General features: G+C 41.5%; 1 protein-coding gene across 1 annotated transcript in view; it reads left to right on the plus strand.

The window, feature by feature from the left end:
- NFE2 (nuclear factor, erythroid 2) overlaps positions 1-14,075 on the plus strand; it is a 334,785-nt gene extending 320,710 nt beyond the window's left edge. The window contains exon 4 of the mRNA XM_044083955.1: positions 12,663-14,075. Coding sequence (XP_043939890.1) covers positions 12,663-13,829 — 1,167 coding nt within the window. The 3' untranslated portion in view covers positions 13,830-14,075. The remainder of the gene's footprint in view (positions 1-12,662) is intronic.
- The last annotated feature ends 253 nt before the right edge of the window (positions 14,076-14,328 follow it).

Here is a 14,328-nt window from a genome sequence, read left to right on the forward strand (position 1 = left end):
AGGTGTTTGGGAAGTTATCACTGATCACGTGCAGTGGGCACTGAAGGTATCAACCTCCAGCATACAACTGTGAAATTTGATTTACGAAATAAGATTTTGCTGTTGGATATAACAGTCAGAGCCTGGCTAAGAACAGTGCTTACAACGGTCTTGTCAACCCTCTTCCATCACTGGAGAGATTCATTTGAAGAGTGGAAAAAAAGAGTTTCAGAACCTGGCTCATAAACTCAAAAGCCAATCATCAGTAATGTAATGGTTAGTATGGATGAATGGCACAAGTACTCGCATGTTCCGTTATTTGTGTTACTGGATTAAAGGCCTATCAAGACTTAATTAATAACATAAGGTAATAAGATATAACTGAATGCAAATATTTTTTTTTGTTCCTAGCCCTCCTTCCTGGGTGTTTTTAGAGTTTTTTTTAAAGTTTGCAAGGTACACTCGTTGCTAAGCCTAGGGCGTAGAATTTCAGCCTCACAAGTTATTGTTGCCTGTTGTATAAGTATGGCATTGTACTAAGTAAGTGGATTATTTTTATGTTACATGGTTTAATAAAACAAATAAAAATATGGGGTACATTTAACTAATAAATGGTAATCTGAAATGTTTTAATTTTGTGTTTAAATATTTGGAAAAAGGAAGGGTTGCTCTTAAGCATCATGTTATAGTGACTGGCTATACTTTGCCTTTACTTTCCAGCATGCGCGTGTGCATGCGTGCGTGTCATGCATCTCAAGTTCTATGATTTAGGCATAGAACCATGGTTTTGACTGTCACTTTTAGCCCTGCTCCTCCTAGATTTATGATGGTCTTCTTTTGGCTTTTCCCGGTTAGGGGTCGCCACAGCGGAACTCCGGTCTGCTAATGATTGGCAGTAGATTTTCACGAACGCGAGGTGCCAGCTTGACGTTCAACCTTCAACGAAGGCATGCCCATTTACTCATGTCCTTCGAACGCCCACCCAACCGCGGGGAGGACATGCAGACTCCACACAGAAGGCACTCCCCGCACTCCAGCCGAGAATCGAACGGCAGAACCTCTTGCTGTGAGGCAACAACGCTACCGCTGCACCACCGCGGAAGTCTTCCTTCTATGATATTCCTCCTAAAGTCAGACCTGCTTATGGGTGCATGCCTTATTAAATACATAAATTAAGTAATTAGGTCTATACAAAGATTCTTTATCATTCACTGTATACAGTCTAGTATATAAACACCTTCTACTGTGAAAAAAAAAAGAAAGTGCTCCTCATTCTGAGCCCTGCTATGATTTTTTAAAGGCCAGTGCTGTGATTTTTAATGTTTGGAGGTTGAGAGGTATGTGTGTACATGTGTACTGGGGAGATCAGTTCAACAAACCAAGTTTCATATATGAGTTTCTCTAGATGGCCTAGGTTTGCCTGCCCAGACCTGGGTTGTTTAACCCAGGAAAACAGGTAAACCTTTTTAGAACTCTTTGGAATTAATCATAAACTGTATGGAAGGTCAAACATCCAAGGGGCTAAAGAGCATACCTCTCAACCTCTAAGCATAAGAAATCTGGATAAAGCCAAAAATAATGGGGAGAGAACCAAAATAGGGGACAAATTTTAAATATTGCTCTTATAAATTTAGAGGATTGCTAGAATAAGTTTTGCATTACTTTGCATGTTCTGAAATCTGACATATGACATCTGAATCTTAAATATATGTGATTACTTAGGGTGTTCAAACCTCAGTGATGTGCCAGAAAACTGCAAATTTTATGAGCAACAGACCAAAAATCAAGACATTCTGTAAAAATCTGGACAGTTGAGACGTATGCTAAAGCCCTAGTTCAGATAAGCAAAATCACATTAAAACTTTGGCTGATGACCTTTTATGGTGGTTTTGGCATTATCGTCAGTACTGTAAAAAAATATTATATTATCTGGTCAGATCTGCCATGGACTTCGTCGTAAGCCTGGACAAATCTTCAGCCTGTGTATGCAGAACAAGGTTTACTATGTACAAATGTATGCAAACAGGTAATGCTTTATTGCAAACATATGTTACCGCTGTCTTTTTTGTTTTCTACGTGTTCGAATCACAAACACTAAATAGCAAATCCAAGAAAATCGATAGACTCATTTCTTTGCTAAAGAAGTTTTCTGTCTGCCACCACCTGTATCTGTCTTAGTCAGTTTCTCACATGTGCAAAAGTTACCTTTGCCTTTTTCCTTATAGAGTTCTTTATTGTTTTTTTCATATTATGATGTCAATTTTTCAGCTCTCTATCTTAACATAGAGACCTCCCTTGTGTTTGTACTTCATCCCCGTATCCTCAGGTAAGAGGTGGAGTTCGCTAAAACTGCCACTTACATTTTTTGTACATGTAATTGTTCTTCCTTCCTTACTTTCACTTCTGCTTATTTTCAGACTGTCCTACATGCCTGTACTCTGTTCAGCTTTGGTCCAAATGCAATGTTTGGGTAATATACTTATTTTTATTCAGTCCTCTGTATATCACAAAATTTTTTCATCCTCATGGTACTACAACCGTATGTAATTACTGGACACTTCTGTTACTCTGCTATGGTCACTGCTTCTTTCTCTGGTCTCTCTGCTATAAATTTGCAGCACAAACATACTCTCACTGGCCCTTATCCTGCAGATGTGGGGGAGTGGAATTATTACAGGGCATGCTCCTAAACTCCCAGTTACAGCAGACACAAAATGCAAGATAAAAGAAAAGTGCATTGTGGTGATGAGGTGGAATGATATGCAGGTTCCATGAACAATGCTTCAGTTTTTTAGCTTCAGACAAATGGTCTTTGTGCTTTTCTCAGAGTCTGCAATGTAAAACTCTCTCTTTCTCTGTCATTCTCTCTCAATGTGCAACCCCCATCAAAAAAAAAAAAAAAAAAAAAAAGAATTACAAGCATGAGTATGCATACAGACACACACACACACACACACACACACACACACACACACACACGTGTATCATTGCTGCAAACTCCATTACTGACTGAACTTGTAATTATGTGGTGGACATGCAATACAAGTAAGTGAGGTTAAAGAACATGCCTTCATTTTTTCTTTTATTTATATTCATAATTAATTTTTTATTAGGAAACTGGTAAAGCTGGAGCACATCTACTTCACTAGAACTCATTAACTGCACATGTCCACTATACATATCTCACTCTCTCACAAGCATAAACACACACACACACACACACACACACACACACACACACACACACACACACACACACACACACACACACACACACACACACACACACACACAGACACACACACACACACACACACACACACACACACACACACACACACACACACACACACACACACACACACACACACACACACACACACACACACACACACACACACACACACACACACACACACGCACACACACACACACACACACACACACACACACACACACACACACACACACACACACACACACACGCACGCACACGCACACATGCACATGCACACGCGCACACACACACACACACAGTGGAATGGTTGGTGTTGATTAGCTATTAATTTCTTTGATGTCACAAAGCACCTTTCTCTTTAATGGTTCACATGGTTTATAACTTTACAAGGTATTCAAGGAAGTTCTAAGAAAAGAAGTGCCAGAGATGGTGTTGCTTTTCACCATCAAATTACACCAGCAGATGATCATATTCCATTCGTCTGACATAGCTTTAGTTATAAAATGTCAAGAAAAATAAATAGAAATTTCAAAATGTATTTTACGTTACACTAAATCTCTGTGCATTTCTAGAAAGTCTTCCTCTTATAGTTCACCTTCAAAAAATATTGTGCAGAACTATAGGAGGTATTCAGAAAGAACCATAACATGACCTAACTATACTAAATAGTGCAGTGAAGATAGCATGGTGCAGCTTGTCAGGGATTAGATAAATCATAAAATCAGACATAGTTCAGTCACGCTGGGGATAGTGCTACAAAATGAAGCCTTGCAGCCATGAAAACGTCAGCTACTATGCAAGTGTGTGGGCCATGTTATGAGTGATCATATGACCCATGGACATCACTATGCAGCATGCTATGCATGTTCACATGCTGCACAGCTGCTAGAGGGACACAGTTGGGAGCTTGTACAAGGAGTACACAACAAAGTGCCAGCTGATTTTATCATATAAACCGGAAGGAAAAGGGGTGGTTGAATATTCAAAAAAGGTGAAGGAGCAAGCAGAGGAGCACACTGAAAGACAAGGGGAAGAGGAAGACTGTTGCAAAGTTGAAGGTAGGAGAGGATTTTGTTGTAAGACAGGTGCCCATTTTTTAAGGAGGGTTGAGGGGAAAGGTAGCATAGGCAAGGTGTGGGTAGGAAAGAGTGAATAGGAATGGCAGCAAAGGCAAAAAGACAAAAATATAAAAGAGACAAAGACTGACAAGATGGTACTGGCACAACATAGTGGGGAAACTATGGAGATATGCAGACTGACAAAGGGTGGGCAACTGGTGAAGGGGAAGACTGGAGTGCAAAGAGGGGATGGAAAGTGACACACAAGGAAGAGAAATGCCATTATGAGGGATATCATAGGGTGAAGATGGCTTGCCAAGCACCGCCATGGCTGAAATCATGGTTGAGCTCCTTGTCTAGTAGTCTGATGGTTGGGGCTGGACAGCTGTGCTACCTTACCAACTGCATGAGGTAGGGATCCAGGGTGGCAAGGTAGGCATAGAGATTATGGTCAGCTGTGGTCCTCAGCCACTGAAGCTCATGCTGGTGGACCCAGGCGGGGCCCCTGTGTGCCACTGTTTAATGATATGCCTATAACTCCTACCAGAGAAACAGCAATAAAGAACATCAGTGAGCTCTTCAGGTCATCTTCCAAAGTGTGGCTTTTCTTACCCCTCAGAAAGGTAGGGCTGTCAGTTACTGGGGACCCTGCAGTCATTATGGTGGATGGTGAGGAATTTGGTAGCTGCCATCGCACCGTTGCCTGCTGTACAGACAATCTTGCTGAAAAATATAATAAAGGGAGGAAAACAAAGGCATGTAACCAAAAAATTTAAAAAATTACAAAACAATGGCATGAATACAAATGGTTGCTGATAAGTAGGACAATACAAATCAGCAAAGTAGCATAAAGCAGGTAACCATTTGAAATGCTGGGACCTGCTAGAGTGAGTCCCAAAATAAAGAGACTGTAACAGCTGAAAGAATAGAGTTACATATACTAAGTTCAAGATGCCATTTCTTGGAATATTCCCTTTTCTCTTAGGTATGGTGATCTCAGAGTTGGTATATATAAGTTTGGAGAGTTGCCCCCCCCCCCACATGGCAGGGGGGCTTGCCTCCCTGCAAAAAGAAGTTTTAAGGAGAAGAGCAGTCTTCGAGATTCATTCTTCTCCTGTGTTTTCAGTCTTGTTTTTTTGCTGTCAGCACTCAGCATTTAAAGTGCCAATATTTCAATCGGGAGCCATACAATAGTCACATGGAATACAGTGAATATATGATGACAAATTATGGCATAAGTACATCACCGCGAATAAAAGTGGTATACTTTAGCATAGTAGTACAGTAGCTGGGGTAAAAGCATCTACAAACTAATAAACAACTAAACTATGGTTAAATGTTTATTAAAATGAAAAACAAACAAAATACACCTCTTCAGTGTTGTCGTACATAGTTTTACTGCAGTAATACAGAAATGTCAACAATTCTGTACACTAATTTCTCTACCTGGCGAGCCTGGCCTGCATCCTCTGGCTTCAGCTTTCCTTGATCTCCGAAAATAGTGGAAACCATAAAATAGTAATGAGTACATAATAAACATGGCATCAGAAGACACATACAGCTATTGTTGCCAGGCATACTGTGCAGTGACACTGCAAAAACAGTCAGCTGATTATAATATTGGAGCTCTTTCTCCACAGTTACATACATTTTGCTCACTGCAAACTGTAATTAGCACAGCCAGCATATCCTGGTATGCACACCATCTGTGACCTCCTACCGCATGCATGAGCCCACCTGATTCCATCTCACAGAATAGCAGAATGCTGACAAGCCAGAAAAAAAAGACTAAAAACTCAGGAAAAGAGTGAATCTCAAAAATTGCTCTTCTCCTTTAAAATTCTCCACACCGCAAAACTTATATATACCAAGTCTCAGATCACCATACCTTGGAGAAAAGGGAATATTTCGAGAAATGGGATCTCAGACTTGGTTTATGTAAGTCAGTTCTTTCGGCCATTCATTCTCTCTGTTTTAGGATTCGCTCTAGCAGGTCCCAACATTTCAAATTGTCATCTGATAGGGTACTCTGCTCTTGGTGCAGTCCAGAGAGTATTCCACTAAACTGTCTCATTAGCATAATAGACATGTTATAAACACCATTTTACTGTGATAAAAAAACTGTAATCACAATTTTGCAGGAAACCCCATGATGTGCCAGTGAGAGTAGAATGGTATTTTTTGTGAATCTGGTGAAATTGGACAGTAGAGTGTGATGCTATATATGGAAAATGACAGCAGACAGGATAACTAACTAATTAGTGGATCTCAGGATTTCAGACACCAGTCAAAAGGGAATAATAGCCACAAACACTGCTGCATAGCAGAGCAATGTGTGTGGTAATACTGCACTGGCCATGATAGGGGACTAATAGGTAAGGGAGGCACAACCTGAGCACAGGGAAGAGGCAGGATAGGTTACAGGTCAAACAATATGACTCTCTTGAGCTACTCCATGCCCAATTAACTATAGGCAAAGCACCTACCACATAATAGCTAACTATAGGTCCCCCACCATGAAACAGGAAAAGCATATCACATACCTAGACTTACTGGAGTCACGTTCCATATGGCCCAACACCTTACTCATGGGTGATTTTAAATTTCCTACCATTGACCCACCCACAAGAGGCTCAGATGTCCTGGACATAGTACTCACTAACATGGGAGAGCATTGCACAACCCCCTGTGTGATGTCCTCCCCTGGTAAGACTGGACCATAAATCAGTCACTTTCAATGTAGTTATAAGACCAGATAGCCCATCAAGCTTAAAACTGCTTAAGAATTTTTCTAAGATAAATTACTTCCTACTAAGTGATGGTATAAGAAGTTTCAAAGTCCCCTTGAACGCAGATAACATGGACTCCTATGCAGAAGTGTACACCAATGCCCTGTATAACCACTTAAGCACTTGTATAGAATCATCTGTACCTAACCAGATTAAAACCAGGTCTTGCTGAAAAAACACACCACTCTAGCGAATGCCTAGTATAAACAGTCTATACAACAAGAGAAAGAAACTAATGTCCAAGAACAAGAGGGAACTGGCTCAGCAGAGGAAGAAATCCCATTGTGAAGCAAAAATAGCCTCCCTTGCTAAGGATAATTACAAGGCATTCTTTAATTACGTCCAAAATCTAAAAGGGAATACCCAGCTATGTGTTTAACTGGTTTTGGGTGGCACCACCCATACTCAACTGGAGGTAATAACCAACCTGCTAGCTGACAGATTTGGGGCAAACTTCACCCCCTGTCCCCTCCAGTCACCCCCCCAAAGTATACCTGCCACCATTCATATGCCTATTACTGCAACATAGAAGGTCAACTCAGTGCTCTCCATGGCCAAAAACACAGCATCAATGGGACCAGATATCATTCCTAGTCACCTTTTAAATAGCTTAAAAACATAACCTAGCAAGCCTACTTGGATCCCTGTTTAACCACAGCCTAAGAACTGGCTATGTTCCAGCAGAATGGAGGGCAGCAACAGTAATCCCTCTGCACAAAGGAGGACCATCAACTGACCCTGGGAATTATAGGCCCATACGCTTGACTAGAATCATCGGCAAGGCCATGAAAAGAATCATTATGGACCTTATTAACAAGGACATAGGTAATCTCCAAACTCTGGACCCAACCCAGTTCAGATCTGTTAAAGGTAGATGATGCCTGTTAAACATGGTTGACTTCTTCAAGAAAGTCACCAAGGCCCTGGATGAGGGAAAGACAGCTCATACCACCTATCGTGACCTAGCCAAGGCATTTGACACAATACCCCAGTCAGGTATTATAGAGAGACTCTCCCAATTAGGAATTAATCCCTACAATACCAGATGGGTACCCAACTGGCTCACTGACAGTACACATACAGTCAAAGTGGGTGACTTCACCTATTGCAAAAGATCAGTGGTGTACTACAGGGTTCTGTGCTGGGCCCCCTTACTGTTTGGAATTTATTTCGCAGAAGTCCAGGCAAACATGGATGGCCTGTGGCTGGCCAAGTTCACTGACAATTGCAAATTGTGTTAATACAGACAAATAATTGGTGCCAAAGCCATAAATTAAAGCTAAATGCAAAAAAGTGCATTATTATTCCCTTTGGTAAAGCTGACATCCCTGCTAATTACATTATAGAAAGCACCCCCTAGGTGTAGACACAGTGGTACATGATCAATGTACTCATATTGATATCAATATGAACTCTGACCACCACATAGCCACAGTAGTCTTTCTATGTGACACATCTTAGTAAAGGCAATGCTTCTAGATCTAAGGATGCTATAATTCCATTATACTTGGCCCTCTTCAGACCATTAATTGAGTATAATGCTCCCTTTTGTATGCACCTCACCAGATACCTGCAACAATTGGAGCAACCACAGAGGTTTTTCACCAAGAAATTACAGAGTACACAAAATAAGTCTTACACAGAAAGACTGAAAGCTCTCTCACTGTAGTCTGTCTCCTACAGATTGCTAAGAGGTGACCTGCGCCTGGCTTACAGGACAGTCTCTGACCCAGCCCTGATGGAAATGCTGCACATTCATAAATCAAACTGCAGGAGGGTCACACACTGCAGGTATCTTAACCTAGCCTCTGACATGAACAGGTCATGCTGGAGAGACAAATACATCTCCCAGAGACTGTCACGTCTCTGGGACAAGCTTCCAATTCACGTGAAACACAACCCCTCCTTGATCCTCTTCAAATGCAACCTAGATCAATGGATGTGTGACAGCAAATTCACTCCTGGGGTGGTGCCCATGTCTTTCCGAGACAGACGAATTCAGTATTAACTACCACAGACCCTTGTATGAACTTCACTCCCCTAACCACCGACAACTGGGGCAATTCAAGATAAATATGGCTAGGCTTGTAAGGGCTCTAGGGCCATTAACCTCCTTTGAAACGTTGAACCTATGAAGACATATACATCAGGGTTGCAACAGAAACAACCTGCTCCACAAGGTATGCATTTGCCCATAGGCTATTTGTAATTCTGGCATGTAGCAGTCTGTATACCACATGGTGGTTGGAGTCATAAATGTGTACCAGCATTACCACATGCATGTTATCTGTATGCAATCACAGTCCATTAGGAGACAATCTAGTAGTACAGGTTGGCACATATCTGGTCTCTCGGGGCTGATGATGATGCACTGTGCACTTGGCACATTATGAAAACACAGTGGCATGGTCAATAATGCTATCTGTAGATGACACACTCATATTACCCACAACAGAGGGTACTGTGGAGGTCCAGCATGAACCTGTGGCATTACCTGTATTTGGAGTAGGTCATCCTGACAATGTCAGCACCACCACAGACAGCATCATAAAGTTGCACTATCTTTGAGGTGTTCACATACGGCATTGATGAGAGGTGGCTGTCACTGCCATGATTTCACAACATTTTCTGATCTGGATGCTACACTTGGCTTCAATCAACAGAGCTGCAAGTCTGTGATCCTTCCAGAAACAGTCACTAATCAGAAAAATCAAAGTGGCTTACTATGCTGTGTGACCTCTGTGAAGATGGTCAGCCATTGTGGGCGCTGTACAGCATTCTGCAACTCATGCAGATTGACACTGCATATAAAGGTACCTGGATCAGGCATGTCTGATGAGGGCAGTAGAATCCCACTGGGCATCCATTAGTGCAGCCATGTATCCAAAGAACTGGCTACCATAGTTGTGCTACAGAAGCTTTGCACACGGACAGCTACACTGTTCACACTCTTTGTGGCTGCCTCCACCCTTTGCCATGGACAGTTTTCTGGACATAGATGATACTCTTCCAACTCCACTGTGGCCTCCACACCTGGTCATAAATGTTCTCTTGGACATGACCGATGCTCTTTTAACATGATTGTGGGCACACACTATTACCACTCAGGGTCCCTCAGTTCAACTCTGGCCCACTCCCCATTCTCTTATCCAAAGTAACATGTACCCATGTCCAAAGACAGCGTAACAGATACCATCAGTCTACTGGAAAAACAAAGTGGGAATCACAGCACTATGTCCACACATGTGCCCAATGTGCTTTGTCATCCTTCAGACAAGCTGCCTACAGTCCAGTCAGTGCAGACAACACAGTACACCCAGCCAAAAATCCACTTATGGAAGCACCATCTTATCAGTGAAGAAGTGATTCCTGACACTCTACAGCTCCCAAACCCTCTGCATTGTTGCACCAAATACCACCCATGACTCCTTCACCTATGCTGCCATTGCTGTCTCCTGTGCAAATGATGATGACTTTGCCCTGCCTACCTCTCTGGCTCATGCGGGTATATTAATGTCCCATGCAGAGTGTGGCCCCTCAATGCACTGTAATAAATAGATGGGGTGTGCTGAAGTATGCATCAGTTTTATTCTCACTTGTTTATCTCAGCCAATAGTTGTGGACAAGCTACCCCTTCTATGCCATTGCCATAATATATTGCACTCATCCCTGCCCTGAGGACCTGGCACACAGAGTTCCTCTGAGGACTCCTCAGCCAGCTCTTCTGTTACTGCCACATATGTGTCAGCCAGTGCTGTGGCCACCTTTTGTTGTAGCAGTTTTTCAGCAGGATGTCAAGTAGCATGGCACAGACCACAAATATCTTGCTACGGGTGTCCACGGCATACTGCAGTGTGTCATTAGATGTATCCAGGGACTGGAACTAGGCCTTCAGCAATATGAAAACAGTTTAATGATAATGCACATCTGCAACAATGCAGTGTTTTATGACATTTCTACAACAGTCAGATGGGATGCAGTTGGGAACAACATGCATGGCTTCAAGTCATACCCAACATCACCTGCAATGTACAACAGAAGACACTGTTATGAATGGTCCACTGTACATATTCATGGGACACCAGAAAGGTCTCTATGTGTGACATTGTGTGCTCCTACCTACTAGGTGACCATTTAGGAAGTCACCACACATGAAATGCTGGCATAGATTGCATGTGTGCCAGATATGGGAGTCATGAGAACTGCCTGGATGGCATATAAATACTCTGTATATAATACCCTTTGTGCTGAGCACCACCTGGCACTTGATGGAGTGGAAGTACTTTGGGCTGATATACCAGATGATACCTAGAGCAGCTGGCACCTTGTTAGCAATATGAGTGCAGCCAATGAACCCAAGAATCTCAGGGAAACAGGCTATGTCATAGAATGGCTGCATAGTCGTGTTTTTCTCATCTGCAGTCTAGTGAAACCAAATATGCTCCATCATCACATGCTGCAGTGTCACGGAAAAGGACAACTGTAGGATTTATGAGGTAAAGGCCTGTGAAACTCCTAATGTGTCCCTTGTCAAATGATGAATGATCTCTATTGCAAGGATGCTTAATGCCACACAAATATCCATGTCCACTGAGACAGGCAATCTACTCATCCTCCATGATTCCATTTGAAAACAGCTCATGTCTACTACCATCTGTGATGATGTCATCTGCACAGTTGTGGGCAACTATGTCCCAGACTCAGAAGAAATGGTATGTGAGCCACTATCAGATTCATCTGTAATCAAAGTCACGTATGACAATGAAGCAGAACTCAGCACAGGGCATCTATGTATAAATGTATGCATACATTTGTACATTGCGTTCTCTACAGTAATGCATTGTGCTGTTATGCAACACCATACAATACAGCAGCTGCTGACCTCTGGGGGCAGTTGGCTGCAGCTGAACTGGGCACAGAAGCACACTGTACACCATAGTGGACAATGCACTCCTGTACACATTTCACAGACTCTTGCGGACTTTTGTGTGCTGCTGTTAAAGAACACAAGCCACATTTTTGAATCCAGATCTGGAATGGCAATGTACTAGACATAGTGTGCACTGAGTTTGTACACCTGCTGCCACATCTATAAGTGTCAGGGCCAGTTTCAAATAAGGTGTCAATTTCCATGATGTCTTTCACAATAATAATAGATAAAAACAGAGAAAAGTGGTTCACATGGACAATATTCCTTGCTTATTACATAATCAAAGTGGTCTAGCCAGTTTTAAAATGATCTGAGCAAGCCTAACTCACTACCACATTTCTAGCATGCTTACTCTGAATAAAATAAACAGTTCTGAGAAGGAAGTACTTGGCTTATGTAGCATAAGATAGCTCATTATAAAATTACTTTTGGAAAATAATCAAAAAGTAGGAAATTCCTAAAGGTTTTGACTTACAAAATGGTTCAATTTATTATCATGTCACTGTTTGGTTGAAGAAGCTTTTTAAAGTATTAGCTTCATTAGCTAAAGAAGCGACATTAATCAACTGGTATGTTCCCAGAAATGAAATAGCTTTACAATGAAAAATATATGAATGACATACCTGATTTCAGTGATAAATTAACTGTATTTTATGTCTCCCATACAGGGCCTTGATGTTCCAAATGACAGCTCATATGATCCTACTTTATACAACACTGCACCTCCAATAATGCCAGTAAATGCCTATGGGATTGGTCAGACAGTTGTGGATAATCAGATACCAGGCTGTAGCCAAAACATTTCTCTATATGACAGACACTATCCAGAGGTGATGCCAGCATCTTGCCAACGGTTGGGCACAAGTGCCATGTCAGGTATGGAAGCTCCTTTTGGACCATCCAGTTACACTGGAATGTTGTTGTCCTCTACAACTAACCAACCAGGAACTTCCATCATGGGCCATTTAACCAATAAGAATATGTCCCTCACAGGCTTGTTAAATGACCCAACAATTGAGCACTTGAACATGATGGAAATAGGCACACATGATGGGTTGCCTAGCAACCAGCCTTGCAAGTCTCAAGAAGATCTGGAGTCAGATTCTGGTTTGTCTCTTAACTACAGTGATGCAGAGTCCATGGAGATGGAGGGCATAGACCATGGGAGGATGAGGCAAGAATATGGTGCAATGTATCCACTGGACTACCACGCACAGCAGCACCAGCAATATCACCTACTGCCATCAATGTCAAATATTCAAATTGGCCATGTTTACAGCTACCCAACTTCAGAGGTTTCTCAAGGATATGGGTCACAACCCAGCAGCAGTCATTCACCTTTTGGTAAGGTAAAACAACCTACCCGCATGGACATTACCTGCAGCAGAGATGAGCGTCGAGCCATATCAATGAAGATTCCTTTTGGTACAGATAAGATTATAAACCTTCCAGTAGATGATTTTAATGAGCTAGTATCTAAGTACCAGCTAACTGAGTCTCAGTTGGCACTGATCCGTGACATTCGACGTCGAGGCAAGAACAAAGTAGCTGCCCAGAACTGTCGCAAAAGAAAACTGGAAAATATCATCCATCTGGAAAAGGACTTAGAACAACTGAGACATGAGAGGGAGCAGTTGGTGAGGGAGAGAAGTGACTTTAATAAAACCATTTGTATCATGAAACAAAAGCTTAACAATCTATACCAGGATGTCTTCCAAATGCTGAGAAATGAAGAAGGACAACCTTATTCTCCAGAGGAGTATTCCATTCAGCAAACAACAGATGGTAGTGTTTTCCTTGTGCCTCAAAACAAAAAGGAAAGCACTGATGGATAACATTCATACACCTAACAGAAAAGGACATTAAAATATATTTATTTTTTTAAGCAACGGAAGTATTTGTTCTGATTCAAATACAGCTTATATAACTAAGGGAATACACAAATGTGGACTGCTGTTTTCCAAGATTTGTATATTTAATTTGTAATTTGTTTTTGTATTATGCTTCAATACAGAGACCTACAATTATTCACTTTTGAAGCAGCGCATTGACATAAATAAAATAAATGTTATATGATTTCATTTTTTACTTGATGAAATAAGTTTTACTAAACCATCACCTATTTGCCTGAGTCTTTTACAATGGATACTTATACTTTCAAAAATATTTATAAACCAATATCCAGCATATGCAGTTCAAAATCCAAAACAAGAATAACTTAACCTCTTAAGTTTCACTCTTGTTCCATACATTTAAATACATCAGATAGTATCTTTTTATAATTATTGTTTCTGCTTACATATCCTTACGGCTGCTAGACTGACCCTCTTCATA

Source organism: Protopterus annectens, chromosome 9.part0 (genome assembly GCF_019279795.1).
Source record: "Protopterus annectens isolate FY-2018-M chromosome 9.part0, PAN1.0, whole genome shotgun sequence".
NCBI lineage: Eukaryota > Metazoa > Chordata > Ceratodontiformes > Protopteridae > Protopterus > Protopterus annectens.